The sequence below is a fragment of the Myotis yumanensis genome, unplaced genomic scaffold (assembly GCF_028538775.1).
Source record: "Myotis yumanensis isolate MYYU_CA2020_CCGP unplaced genomic scaffold, mMyoYum1.0.hap1 SCAF_2, whole genome shotgun sequence".
Classification (NCBI taxonomy): domain Eukaryota; kingdom Metazoa; phylum Chordata; class Mammalia; order Chiroptera; family Vespertilionidae; genus Myotis; species Myotis yumanensis.
In genome coordinates this window covers 10,134,226-10,146,658 of record NW_027223753.1, presented here as the reverse complement: position 1 = coordinate 10,146,658, position 12,433 = coordinate 10,134,226, and the positions used below count along the sequence as shown (strand labels likewise).

The 12,433-nt window shown below is 57.2% G+C and overlaps 1 protein-coding gene across 5 annotated transcripts in view; it reads right to left on the bottom strand.

Annotated features, from left to right (window-relative positions):
- Nucleotides 1-254: 254 nt before the first annotated feature.
- Nucleotides 255-12,433, bottom strand: part of ARHGEF10L (Rho guanine nucleotide exchange factor 10 like) — a 147,821-nt gene continuing 135,642 nt past the window's right edge. For all 5 annotated transcript variants that reach the window (XM_070404203.1, XM_070404202.1, XM_070404204.1 and 2 more), the window contains 3 exons: nucleotides 11,142-11,316; nucleotides 4,123-4,245; nucleotides 255-2,835 (listed from right to left, as the gene is read on the bottom strand). In XM_070404203.1, the coding sequence (XP_070260304.1) occupies nucleotides 2,294-2,835; nucleotides 4,123-4,245; nucleotides 11,142-11,316 (840 nt within the window). In that variant the 3' untranslated portion in view covers nucleotides 255-2,293. The remainder of the gene's footprint in view (nucleotides 2,836-4,122; nucleotides 4,246-11,141; nucleotides 11,317-12,433) is intronic.

Here is a 12,433-nt window from a genome sequence, read left to right as displayed (position 1 = left end):
GGAAACTGAATTTGTCATTTAATTTAGTTGTAACTAATTTTAAAAATTAAGTAGCCATCAGTGACCAATGGCAACCACACGGAACGGCACAGTCCTGGGGCTGCTCTTGTGGCAGGTCTTCGGGTGCCGGGCCTCGGCCACTCCTGCCAAGGGCGGCGTCACTCTGGCTCCCAAACACTCCCCACCCAGGGGCAGCTGCTCGGTCTTCCCCGTGTCCCATCTCAAAAAGAAAAACCCCTCAATCCAAGCACCGATGTTATTCTCGCCTTTTATTCCAGCATCTCCCAGAGCTCCAATATGTACAGACTTTATTTATACACAGATAATATACACCATATATACGTATTTATATATATTCACACATCAGCCCACACGCTCTCGTACACGCACACGCTCACGCCCTTCCAGGAGGGGCGCGGGCCGCCTCTGAGCCCCGCTTGGCCCGGACAAGAGGCACTGGGCTTGTCAGGCAGTTGTGAGGTTTTGTGTTTTGTTTTTTAAAAAAGGCCATTTCCTCCAGAGGATTCTTCCCTCTCCACAAACCCAAGCCCCTCCCCCAAACTCTAAATTTTATCTTGTTTTAAAAAGAAGAGGTTTTCCTCTGCTCAGCCAAGACAGTTACTAGAGATCAGGCCTGTCCACCTGGGTGGTTACTAGAGACCCAGCCTGTCCACATGGGTAGTAACTAGAGACCCAGGCCCCTCCACCTCGGATAGTAACTAGAGACCCAGCCTGTCCACCTGGGGTAGTAACTAGAGACTCAGGCCCGTCCCCCTGGGTAGTTGTTAGAGACCCAGGCCCGTCCCCCTGGGGTAGTAACTAGAGACCCAGGCCCCTCCGCCTCGGATAGTAACTAGAGACCCAGCCTGTCCCCCTGGGTAGTTATTAGAGACTCAGGCCCGTCCCCCTGGTTAGTTACTAGAGACTCAGGCCCGTCCACCTGGCTAGGTACTAGAGACCCAGGCCCCTCCGCCTCGGATAGTAACTAGAGACCCAGGCCTGTCCACCTGGGGTAGTAACTAGAGACCCAGGCCTGTCCCCCTGGGTAGTTATTAGAGACTCAGGCCCGTCCCCCTGGTTAGTTACTAGAGACTCAGGCCCGTCCACCTGGCTAGGTACTAGAGACCCAGGCCCCTCCGCCTCGGATAGTAACTAGAGACTCAGGCCTGTCCCCGTGGGTAGTTACTAGAGACCAGGCCTGTCCCCCAGGGGTAGTTACTAGAGACCCAGGCCTGTCCACCAGGGGTAGTAACTAGAGACCTAGACCCCTCCACCTAGGGTAGTTACTAGAGACCCAGGCCCGTCCGCCTGGGGTAGTAATTAGAGACCCAGGCCCGTCCCCCTGGGTAGTAACTACAGACCCAGGCCTGTCCCCCTGGGTAGTTATTAGAGACCCAGGCCTGTCCCTCTGGGAAGTTATTAGAGACCCAGGCCCCTCCACCTGGGTAGTTACTAGAGACCCAGGCCTGTCCACCTGGCTAGTTACTAGAGACCCAGGCCTGTCCATCTGGCTAGTTACTAGAGACCCAGGCCTGTCCATCTGGGTAGTTACTAGAGACCCAGGCCTGTCCCCCTGGGTAGTAACTACAGACCCAGGCCCGTCCAACTGGGTAGTTACTAGAGACTCAGGCCTGTCCACCTGGCTAGTTACTAGAGACCCAGGCCCATCCACCTGGGGTAGTTACTAGAGACCCAGGCCTGTCCACCTGGGTAGTTACTAGAGACCCAGGCCCGTCCTCCTGGGTAGTTATTAGAGACTCAGGCCTGTCCCCCTGGGGTAGTAACTACAGACCCAGGCCTGTCCCCCTGGGGTAGTAACTACAGACCCAGACCCCTCCACCTGGGTAGTTACTAGAGACTCAGGTCCATCCACCTGGCTAGTTACTAGAGACTCAGGCCTGTCCACCTGGGGTAGTTACTAGAGACCCAGGCCCCTCCACCTGGGTAGTTACTAGAGTCTCAGGCCTGTCTACCTGGGTAGTTATTAGAGACCCAGGCCCGTCCCCCTGGGTAGTTATTAGAGACCCAGGCCCGTCTACCTGGGGTAGTAACTACAGACCCAGGCCCGTCCCCCTGGGTAGTTACTAGAGACCCAGGCCCCTCCACCTGGGTAGTTACTAGAGTCTCAGGCCTGTCTACCTGGGGTTGTTACTAGAGACCCAGGCCCCTCCACACAGCCCTGGGCAGGTCCCTGGAAGGCGATTCCACCCACATTCCCGGGGCCCTGGCTGGCTGAAGATCCCAGGCAGGCTGAGAGCGGGGCACGGCTGCAGCTGTGCTCCCTGGGTGGGGGCTATAGCGTCAACAACGGCACCTGCCAAATGAGGAGGGTGCTGTCCATGTCCCCGCAGGAGGCCGGCCTCCCGCCCACACCCGAGGCGCTGCCGAAGTTCCGGTAGCCCTGGCCGCCGGAGATGATGGCCACGGAGCAGATCTCCTTGCGGTGGGCATCGCGGGCGCAGGGCCGACTGCGCACCCAGACGTCAGGGTCGTCGGCCATCTCGTAGATGGAGCCGTCCTCCTCGCTGTGCTCCAGGGCGGAGCCATCGGCGGGCGCGGGTTCCCGCACAGAGAGCAGCGGGCCGGGGAGGTGGGCCGTGGAGCGCAGCCGGTACTGCAGGAGAATGCCCTTCTTGCGGGTCAGCTCCCGGCCCACGTGGCTGGAGGGCGCGGGCGCTGGCTCAGGAGCCTGCCCGTCCGGCTTGTCCTCCTCGGCCCTGGGGCCCTCAGCCTCCTCCTGGTCACTCCGAAGGATGTCCAGGGCCAAGATGCTGGTAGCCACGGCCAGGAAGGTCACAGGCCCGCAGTGACCGTTGAGGGAGACCATGCCTTTCCCTGCAGACGTGGGGCAGAGAGAAGGGGCCAAAGGTCCAGAGTTTTAAGCGAGGCACCCACACATCTCTGGGAGAACTTTCTGATTGTGGGGTTGGGGGGTGGGGTCTCCCATGCTCCAGGCTACCTTCTTGGGTGAAGCAGGAGGACAGGAGTGACCTTAGAAAGCACCAGGGGACCCTCAGTGTGAAAGCGCCTGCAGCTCCCTGCCTGAGCCACCCGCACGGCTCAGGGCCTTTGCAGAGCCATTGCGTCCACCTGGAGAGCCTTTCCCACCCACCTGATTCTATAACATCCTTGGAAGCCCAGCTCGAGCTCCTCCACAGCACATCCTTCTGGAAATCACCACGGAGAGCTGATCACTCCTGTCTCTGTGCCCACAGTCCCTGGGCGCCCCACTTAGCACCTGCCACCCTGGACTACAGCCGCCCCACCAGACCATCACTCCCTGGGGCAGTGGTCGGCAAACGGCGGCCCCTTGAGTGTGGCTCTTCCACAAAATACCACGTGCGGGCGCGCCCGTACAGTGCAATTGAAACTTCGTGGCCACACTCAAGGGGCCAAAGAGCCGCATGTGGCTCACGAGCCACAGTTTGCCGACCACTGCCTTAGGGGCAGGGTCTCTGCCCGGTACATCCCTGCAACCCTAGGACCCAGACCAGGATGAACAATATGATCTCTATGATGCAAGCAGGAAATCTCAGAATTTAGGGTTTTTCTTTAGCAGAGAGCTTGAGATCTGGTGGGCCTGGCCTCCCTCGGGGCTCCTCCCTCCCACTCACCCCTGCTCTCAGGGAGGAGGCAAAGAGCCGCCCAGAGCTCTGGGGTCCTCCCTGACCTACCTATCCTCCTGGGCCCTGCTGCCTCACATCAGGGCAGGCCTTCCTCTAATCCACGCACACACATTTGTACATAGCCCCACCCCAAGGAGCCCGCAGTTATTTCTATCTCTGGAGCCTGGATGTTTTGAAGCTGCTGTGGGGAGAGAGCAGAATGGGCCCAGCAGAACCTCTGCCATCAGTCAGGTGTCTCAGCCAGTCTTCAAACCACCTGGCCAATGTGCACGACTGTGCCCATTTGCCAGACTGGGAGACTGAGACTCAGAAAGAACGTGGGAGACTATGGGGCTGAGGTGATTTGATTGCATTGTACCACAGTGCGGCCGGCGATGACAGAGAAAACTGGAGAACAGACACCCCGCAAACATCTGGGCATGAACACCATGCCCCCAGGCCCCTCCATCTGCAGCTGACAGTCCTGGGCCCCGACAAGACTTTCCCGGAACCTCACCTGTGATCTTGGGGATGCCTTCCAGCCGAGGCACGGGCAGCAGGACAATGACACCCTGGTCGGTGCCCACCCAGAGCAGACCCTGGCAGATCAGGAGGCTGGTGACACACACGTGCTTCTGGCCTGCAGAGAGAGAGGCCGGCGTGAGCAGCACGCTCCCTGGGGCAGCAGTGGGTTCTGGGAGCCACCTCAAACTGAGGGAAGGGTACCACCCGGGCTCCTCTGGGGAGACAAGCAAGAAGCTGGACGGGGTGCGGGTCAGAGTGGGGGCGTGGGAGGCCGAGTGCTCCCTCCCCCAGCCTCAGTTTCCTCCCGTGTAACCCGGGGCTGCTGCAAGGACGCAATGAGGGAATGCCACAGAGCACGGTGCCGGCCCCTGTGAGCTCCCGCATACAGGGGCTGGGTGCTCTGGCACACGGGGCAGGCGCAGGGGGCCCACGCCAGGATCACCACCAGCCGCCTGGGAGTGAAGCCAGGGAGGCCTGGGAAGGAGCAGGTTTGAGGTGAAGAGGAGGTTGGTGCAGACGGGATGCATGGGAGGGGCCAGGGTGGATACGAGAAGCAAAGCAAACTGACAGCCTGTCGCAGCCCCTAACTTTCCAGCCCAGGCTTGACACGTTGCCCACGTGGGCCCTTCCGCCCTGCAGTCCCTGGGCCCGACAGTGCAAAGGACAGCTCGGCGCCAGGGACGAGCATGTTTCTGATGTCGGCCCAGACTAGCTCTTGTTGGCTATCCCCTGGGTGCTGTCTCTTCCTTTTAACAAACAGCGATGGCAGCGAGGGTCCCACTGCTCTTCACAGGGAGGAAGACAGTGGGGGCTGCACAGCCAGTGCCGAGGGCAGGGCCGGCAATGACATTTCACAGCCTTGTCCCGAGGATGAAACGTGGTGTGCACAGACGGTGCTGTCCGCCATTATAGTGGTTGCTATCCCATTGCCAACAGTTGGGTCAGTGAGAACGGGCGTGAAGGAGAGGCCCAGAGCGGACGCCTGGCTTCCCTGAGGGCTGGCCCGCTTGTTGCCCAGATCCTTCGGCTCTGCTGAGAGGGGCTGATTCTCCCCTAAAGGAAATTCTAACTCACACCTCGCACCTCGGCAATAACATTGCCACGTGATGTGTGAGATGCTGCGGAGAGCGGTGGTCCTCAACCTGGGCCTGCCGTCAGCACCACAGGAGGGCTCACAACCGGGGGCCGACCCCCTCGAGGTGAGGCCCCAAACGGCATTTCTAGCAAGATCCTTGGTGGCACGGTGCTGCCGGTCCAGGGACCGCACTTTGAGAAAACTGCTTTGGAGCGTTGGCAGCTCTTGTGTTTGCTCTAGTCTGACGTAAGCCTTGCAACCACTGAGAGGCCTGCAAGGCGCAGATGCTATGCCCATTTCCCAGATGGGAATGTCAAGGTCCAGAGTTCTCCCAGCTGGTGAGTGCAGGGCGGGGAGCCGCACTCAAGCCCCTGCCTATTACAGCCGGGCACTCCCAATGCCTCTCTGCTCTTGTGCACATTGCCTCGGGTCCATACGAGGAGGGGTAGGGGCCTCCTCTGCAGAGCAAACGTCTCGGAGGAGTATGATGGGGCTCCAGTCACCCCGGAAGAAGGGTTTCCATCTTGGGGCCTGCACAGCCTTGTCTAACCCAGCGCGACAGACCGTCACTCATCCATTCACTGGAACCCGGGACATTCCCAGCACCTATGGTGTGCGGGATTCCGCCCTCGGTGTGGGCGGCACAGCAGGAACCACACACAACGTTCTGCTCTTGAGGAGCAAACATTCTAGAACTTTCTGGCATGAGGCTAATGTTCTCTACCAGAATGCCCAATGATATAGCCACTAACCACGTGACTACTGAGCCCTTAAAATGTGGCTAGTGGGGCTGAGGGTTGAATTTTTCATTCCATTTAATTTTAATAGTGGCTACCGTATCAGTGCAGCCCTGGAAAGGGAACATGGGAAGTGAAAACACAAACAAGGAACATAAACACTAGCAGAGGATTCCAATGGGGTGATGGAGCAGGCGAGGGGGATCCTGGGATTTCATGCCTCCATCCGCTTCCGGGAAGGATGGGGAGGCAGGTGTGAGGATGCCAGATCAGGATGACAAGGAGAAGGCAGCCACGTCAAGACCTGAGCCAAAGCCTGGGAGACAGCACGTGCAAGGGCCCTGTGACAAGAACGAGCTTAGCAGGTCGGTGGAACAGACTGAAGCGAGTGCAGCTCGGAGACCAGGGCAAACTCGAGATGAGCAGAGGGAGGTCAGGAGAGTGGACAAGTTGGGGTAAGGACTGTGACTGTTCATTCTGGGCGCGATGAGACGCTACCAGGAGGTCTAACAGGTGAGGGATAGACCTGATTTTAGAGGAGCGTTTAGCAGTGAGGGAAGAAGGGGGCGTAAGATGGTGACAGAGACGCAATGGTGGCAGGAAGAAAATGAGAAGCCAACAGGTCCGAGATCTGTTTTGAAGCAGAACAACAGACCCGTTGGCTGACCAGAGTGGGAGGAGAGGAAGGGGAGGAATCAAGGGCAACTCGGAGGGTTTTGTCTGGTGCAGCCGGGTACACGGCAGTGACACCGACTGAGATGGGGGAGGAGCGGGCTTGGGGTGGAAGTCCAAGTTCTCCGCCGGATGTGTTGCTTGAGATGCACGTTAGACCGCCAAATGGAGCTGTCAGCAGGCAGGGAGATATATGAGTCTGGTGGTGTGACGCAAACTCAAAAAGTCATATTCATAGTATTGATTCAACGTGGAAATGCAAACCACACCGAAAAAAAAGCCAGTTCATCACTTGACGGCAGGCACTATTTATTCCACACACAGCATCTGCGGGTCTGTGGGGCCGGGACTCTGCCTCACACCTGCATCAACTACTAGGGCACCTGTGGTCCCACTGGGTGTTCCTGGCCCCGGGAAGTCAGAGCAACAGGCTCAGGCTACGAGCTCCCTCCCATCACCAGCCGTCTTCCCTCCTGGCCCTGGCCAAGGTCTATAACCACCCTCTTCTTCCCCTTCCTTATTTGCTGTTTGCTGTTCCAACTGTAAGCTTCATGAGGGCAGAGGCTTATCTGTGCTCAAGGTCCATTCCCAGTACCATGGCCCATGGCAGACACTCAACAAGTATCCGTGAGTAAATGGGTGGGTGAATGACTGAATGAATGAATGAAAAATATAGAAAAGTGAAAAGGACATGGGTGCTGATGTCACTGACTAACTGTGTGAATTAACAAGTCACTTTCATTGATCAATGAATATTACAAACCTACCTAGCTCAATTTTATGGTTATTAGAAATATGCATATACATATACAGCACATATAGTGATAATATATATACACGGTTGAGCACAGCTCTTAGCCCTAGTACACAATCAATAAAGGCAGGCTATTAGGAAAACAGCTATAATTATTAAAAGGACCTAGACTCTTCCGACCAGCTCCACCAGAGCCATAAAACCCACAAAAACAATAAAGCCAAGCGCGGAAACAGTGGCAAATTTTTTCGTCTCTAGCGCCTCACCTCCTGTTCCGGGGCCCCGGGAGCCTGAAGACCAGAAGGAGACCATTTCCTGATGCCCCTGCATCCTCCCGCCCACCCCCACCCCACCCCCCCACCCCCATAGTCGAAACCCAAAGGAAGGCAGCAAGAAACCCAGAGAGATGCCGGAATTGAGAAATGACTTCATCATCAGACCTCATTCCGGGGCCCTTCCTCCTGCCCCCTCCGCCTTGAGGGAAAGAGCAAGGCACCTCACAAAAAGTCCGAGAGAAAAAAATCCTAATGGTGGATAAATATTTTATCACAGAGACTTAATGCAGCAGCGTGCAGCTCGCCCGAGCCATCTATCTGGAGATATGCAACTTTAAAAAGCTTGGGCTCTCGGAGAACGTTTTATTAATGACCTGTCTAGTTAAGAGGAGGAGGGAGTTTAGGCTCAAAAATGCATTAATACCAGTCGGGTGCCGAGTGGAAGGCAGGGGTCGGGGGAAGGAAGCATGATAAATATTTTACGTCCCCTTAAAGAAATCCACGCTTAAAGGAGGAACAAATTTATTACTAATTATGCAATTATTTCATTTGCTGGTGTGGGCGAAGAAAAAACACTTTCTAAATATTTCTAATAAAGAACGTAAGAGTCCCGCTCTGTTGTCCTTTAGCAGAGGCACAAGGTGGGAGGATTTGAAGCTGCCCTCTGCCCCATGCTAGCTCCAGCCCAAGCATCCCTCGGGTGTGGGGGCCCTCGGGTGTGGGGGCCCTCAGGTGTGGTGTAGGAACGGTCAAGCTGGAGGGAGAAGGCCCAGGGCAGTCACCTTTGGGAAGCCCTGTACCCAGGAACCTCAGCCTCCATCCCGGATGTGCCCAGGGCCCAGCCCCAAAGAGGTCCGGCAAGCGTAGGGGTGGCTCTGTCTGCTCTGACGTAGCTGATGAGGAGAGAATGGCATGGACTCGGAGGGTGGGGGTGAGCAAGGAGCCCCTTGGGAGACGCATGGCCCACAGTAGCCAGTGTGACCAGGGATGGGGATGGCCGAGAAGGCATGATGGAGCCGATGACAGTGAACAGCACCATCGGGAACTGAGACTTACTCAAGCCAGAGGCTGCACCGTCTCAGGCCCACGCCTCCCTGAGAGGCAGGGCCCAAGGATGAGAAAGGTTCCCCACCAGCCCCCAGTCACAGGGCTGCAAAGTGGCAGAGCCAGGATCCCAGCAGGGCCTGCCCGACTCCAGGTTCTGAGCTGCCCTACACAACATGGTCAAGCTCTGGCTCAAATCTCGGCCCCTCACCGTACAGATGTGGAAACGGAGGCCTAGCAAGGGGGACTGCGCAGTAAGTCTGTGAGGGGGCTGCGGTTCGCGCCCTGGCTCCGGCCTCATCAGCAGCGTGACCTTGGGCCAGTCGATTAACCTCCTGGGCCTCGGTTTACCTGGCTCTGAAATAATCATCCCGATGATGAACGCTCTCCCTTCTCTAAGGGGTAAGTACAAAGAACCAGTCAGCCAGGGCGCACGGGCCTGTGTTTTGAACATCCACAGTGAGTCAGCTGCACCGCTGGGAGCTGGAGTTTTTCCACCTGCAGCCGATCTGCCCACAAATCCACCTCTGGGCCCCCGTCACCGTGACGTTTCCTCTCACTCTCCCCACTCCCACAGATGAGCTTGACAAGATCGGAAAGGCCCAGAGATTGTGCGACTTTCCCCTTATCCCACTAACTTGAAATAATTTAGCTATCAGCGTGAATGGGGAAATATTTTGTGATACAGAGACACATCGATCATAGCTAAATGGATTTACTGTGTAGAATGGCTAAACCCTATGAAATACAAAAAAAATAAAGCTGCAAAAAAAAAAAAAAAAGACCTATAACACAGGCCCCGCAGGCCCCTCCCACACCCCAGGGAACATGGTAGGGGCATTTCTCCTCCTGGTGTACCCACCACACCCCAGAGCTGGGCAAGGTGCCTTCCCGCACTGATGGCATTTACCAGGAGTCCGGAGCCACCTCCAGTCCCATAGAGGGACCAGAGGTTCCGGGAGGCAAAGAGACCTGCCCAAGACCCAAATGTGATTGAGCCAGGACTCTGGGCCCCTCTAAAGTCATCCCTTCCCCCATTACACACAGTGGGACTCTGAAGTGAGTCTGACCTCTTGCGACCCCAGTCCTGCCTCTGGCGGGCGGCATGACCGCAAACCGGCCTCCTGACCTGGTGAGCAAACCTCAGTTTCTGCATCTGTACAGTGGGGACAACCCCCACCTCACGGGGTTAAGATGAAGTGAGACCCTGTGGGTCAAGCACCTGGGACCTCACTCACGGTAGGGCTCATGGCCGGGTGGTAGTTAATTACATTCTATCGCTGTTTGTTGTTGATCTTGTTGTTGGTACAAGATCCCCTGTGGCCACAAGTCAGGGACAGTCTCAACGAGCTGGGTGATTTCCAGGCGCTCCACGTGGGGTCAGAAACCAGGCCTCTGGGGTGAGACAGGCTCCCACGGCCCCCAAAGTGCTGGCTAGCGTGCCCGCCCTTGGCCCAGCCTCACACAACGGGAGGTCAGTCTCCTGGCTCAGCTGCTTTTAGCGACGCCGTGGCCCATCTGCCGAGTCGTGGTAACCATTGGCGCCAGGCCCTCAGCCTGCCATGCCTGCTCTGCCCCTGGCCCCAGGGCCCTTCAGCTCCCCAGCTGCTAAGACCAGCCCAGCCTGCAGTGCTTGGATCAGTCGGCCTGTCTGGTGGAAGCGGGGGCCAAGCAGGGAGGCAAGGCAGGCTGTGCAGCTGGCTCTGTGGTCTGCTCTAAGGCCAGCTGTGGGCGGGAATGGGCCCTGAGCAGGTGGCCGCCCTGGCTCTCCCAGCACAGCCTGCGGGGGTCTGGGTGGCAGCGTGGGCAGCAGATGGTAAGGGAGATGCCTAGAGCCAATTCCGCCAAAGCCTCAGACAGAGACGGGGCAGGGGTTAGGTGCGCTCCAGCCTTAATCCTCTCCATCACGTCTCACCAACAGCTCTGCAGGAGGAAGCACAGGCCCCGGGATGCTGTCCAATCCCCACTCCCAGCCTGGCCAGGGAACTAAAAGGGACAGCTGCCTTTCTTAGAAAAATCTCTAAGAAAAGAGCCCCTTGCTTGGCCCTCGCTCTTCCCCTGCACCTCATCCTGAAGGTGATTCGAGGCAGAGTTGGTTTCCTGTCAACCTGAGGAGTGGCAGGTGTAGACAGGCCTGGTTGCCACCTAGAGTGGCTTTTTAGCAGATGCCTGGCTTGGGAGAGTCCGCTGAGCTTGGAGCCTCACTTCCTGCGAGCCTGCGCCCCCTGTGCTGCAGGCCGAGGGGGCACGTGGTGACAGCGAGCAGAGCTTTAAAAGGACAGTCCTGGGCTCGAATTCTAAACCCTCCACTGCCCGCCTTGGAGGCCCCGTTTCAAGGCCGACCTAAGGCTCCCACAAGGTTAATGAGATGGGCTGGGCAGGATGCACCTCTGCCGGCTGCCACTGTCAGCGCCCTCCCTCCACAGGGCCGGGACGAGGCCCCCGCAGCCTCACCTGGCAGGAGGAAGGTGGTCCTGGTGGCGATGTTGATCTCTTGCAGGTGCTCCAGCGTCTCCGTGTGGAAGAGGCGGATGGAGGAGCCGGAGGAGAAGGCCATCCAGACGCCGCTGCCTGCCTTCACCATGTGCGTCACGCTCACGGCCTCATCCTGGTGCGCCTCGAAGCTTTGCTGAGGACAGAGTGGTGGTGTTGGTGCTGGGCCAGCCAAACACCTGGGGGCCAAGCTACTCTGGCCTCTGCCTGAACCAGCTGAGGCCAGAAGGAAACCCCAGGAGCCCAGCAGTGGCATGTTGGTAATTGTTTAACAGGCAGAGGTACCCTGGTGTGTCGTGTCTGCCAATTCCCCTGGTGTAAATACTTCCAACGGGACCAATCTCAAGCTACCCACACGACATCACTGAACAAGGAGCAGGGAGAAAGTCACACACACCAGGCTCTTAGGAGTTGATAGGACCCAGCTCTAGCACGCCACCGTGACAGGAGAGAAAGAACTAAAGTCAATGGAAGGAAGCAGCCGCTTACATATTATCTAAAGTTACAAAGGCAGCCGACACAACTCCTGGGAAGAAAGGCGGGTGCTATAAGCCAAATCCTCACCTTTTACAGTGGGAGGCATCACAGAATGTCCAACATTGATAAGTCAGGAACCAGCAGGGCAGACAAGTCAGAGTCATGCAGGTGAATTGAAAACAGAAACAGGTGACAAGCATTTTCTCCCAGGAAGGGGTCTGGGGATGAACCATTCTATGCTATTTGATTTTTTAAAATAGGTGTATGTATAATTTTGGTCTTTTAAAGAAAACCTCTTTTTTATAGAGAGAAAACAGTCAGAGCCCCCATCCACTGCAGGACAAAGTCCAGGTTCTTTAACTCGGCACTCCGCCCGCCTCTGCCTCAGCTCTGCCATGGCAGGCTCCCTCCACTCCAGGCCAACCCGAGCCTGGGCGGGAAGGAAGCTCAGAAGGAGCCACACGGCCATGCCTCTACCCTCACAGTGACCTATGTGCTGTGTGCATCACCCAGTGCCCTCCCGGCAACAGCCTTTCAGCACCTGAAGACTCCCTTTGGGGTGATGGCCCTCTTCCATGAGGCACACCGGACCGCCTTCTGCACGCGGTTCTCCACTGCCCAGCCCCGTGACACCTACGCCACCCTGTATCTGCTCAGCGCCTCCCACCCCGGACTATTATCTCCAACAGCAGACACTGAGCCCCAGGCCCACCAGTGCCCCCTGCTCGGCACAGGGGCCAGCACGCAGTAACATTTGGTCACAGTGAACGGACGGA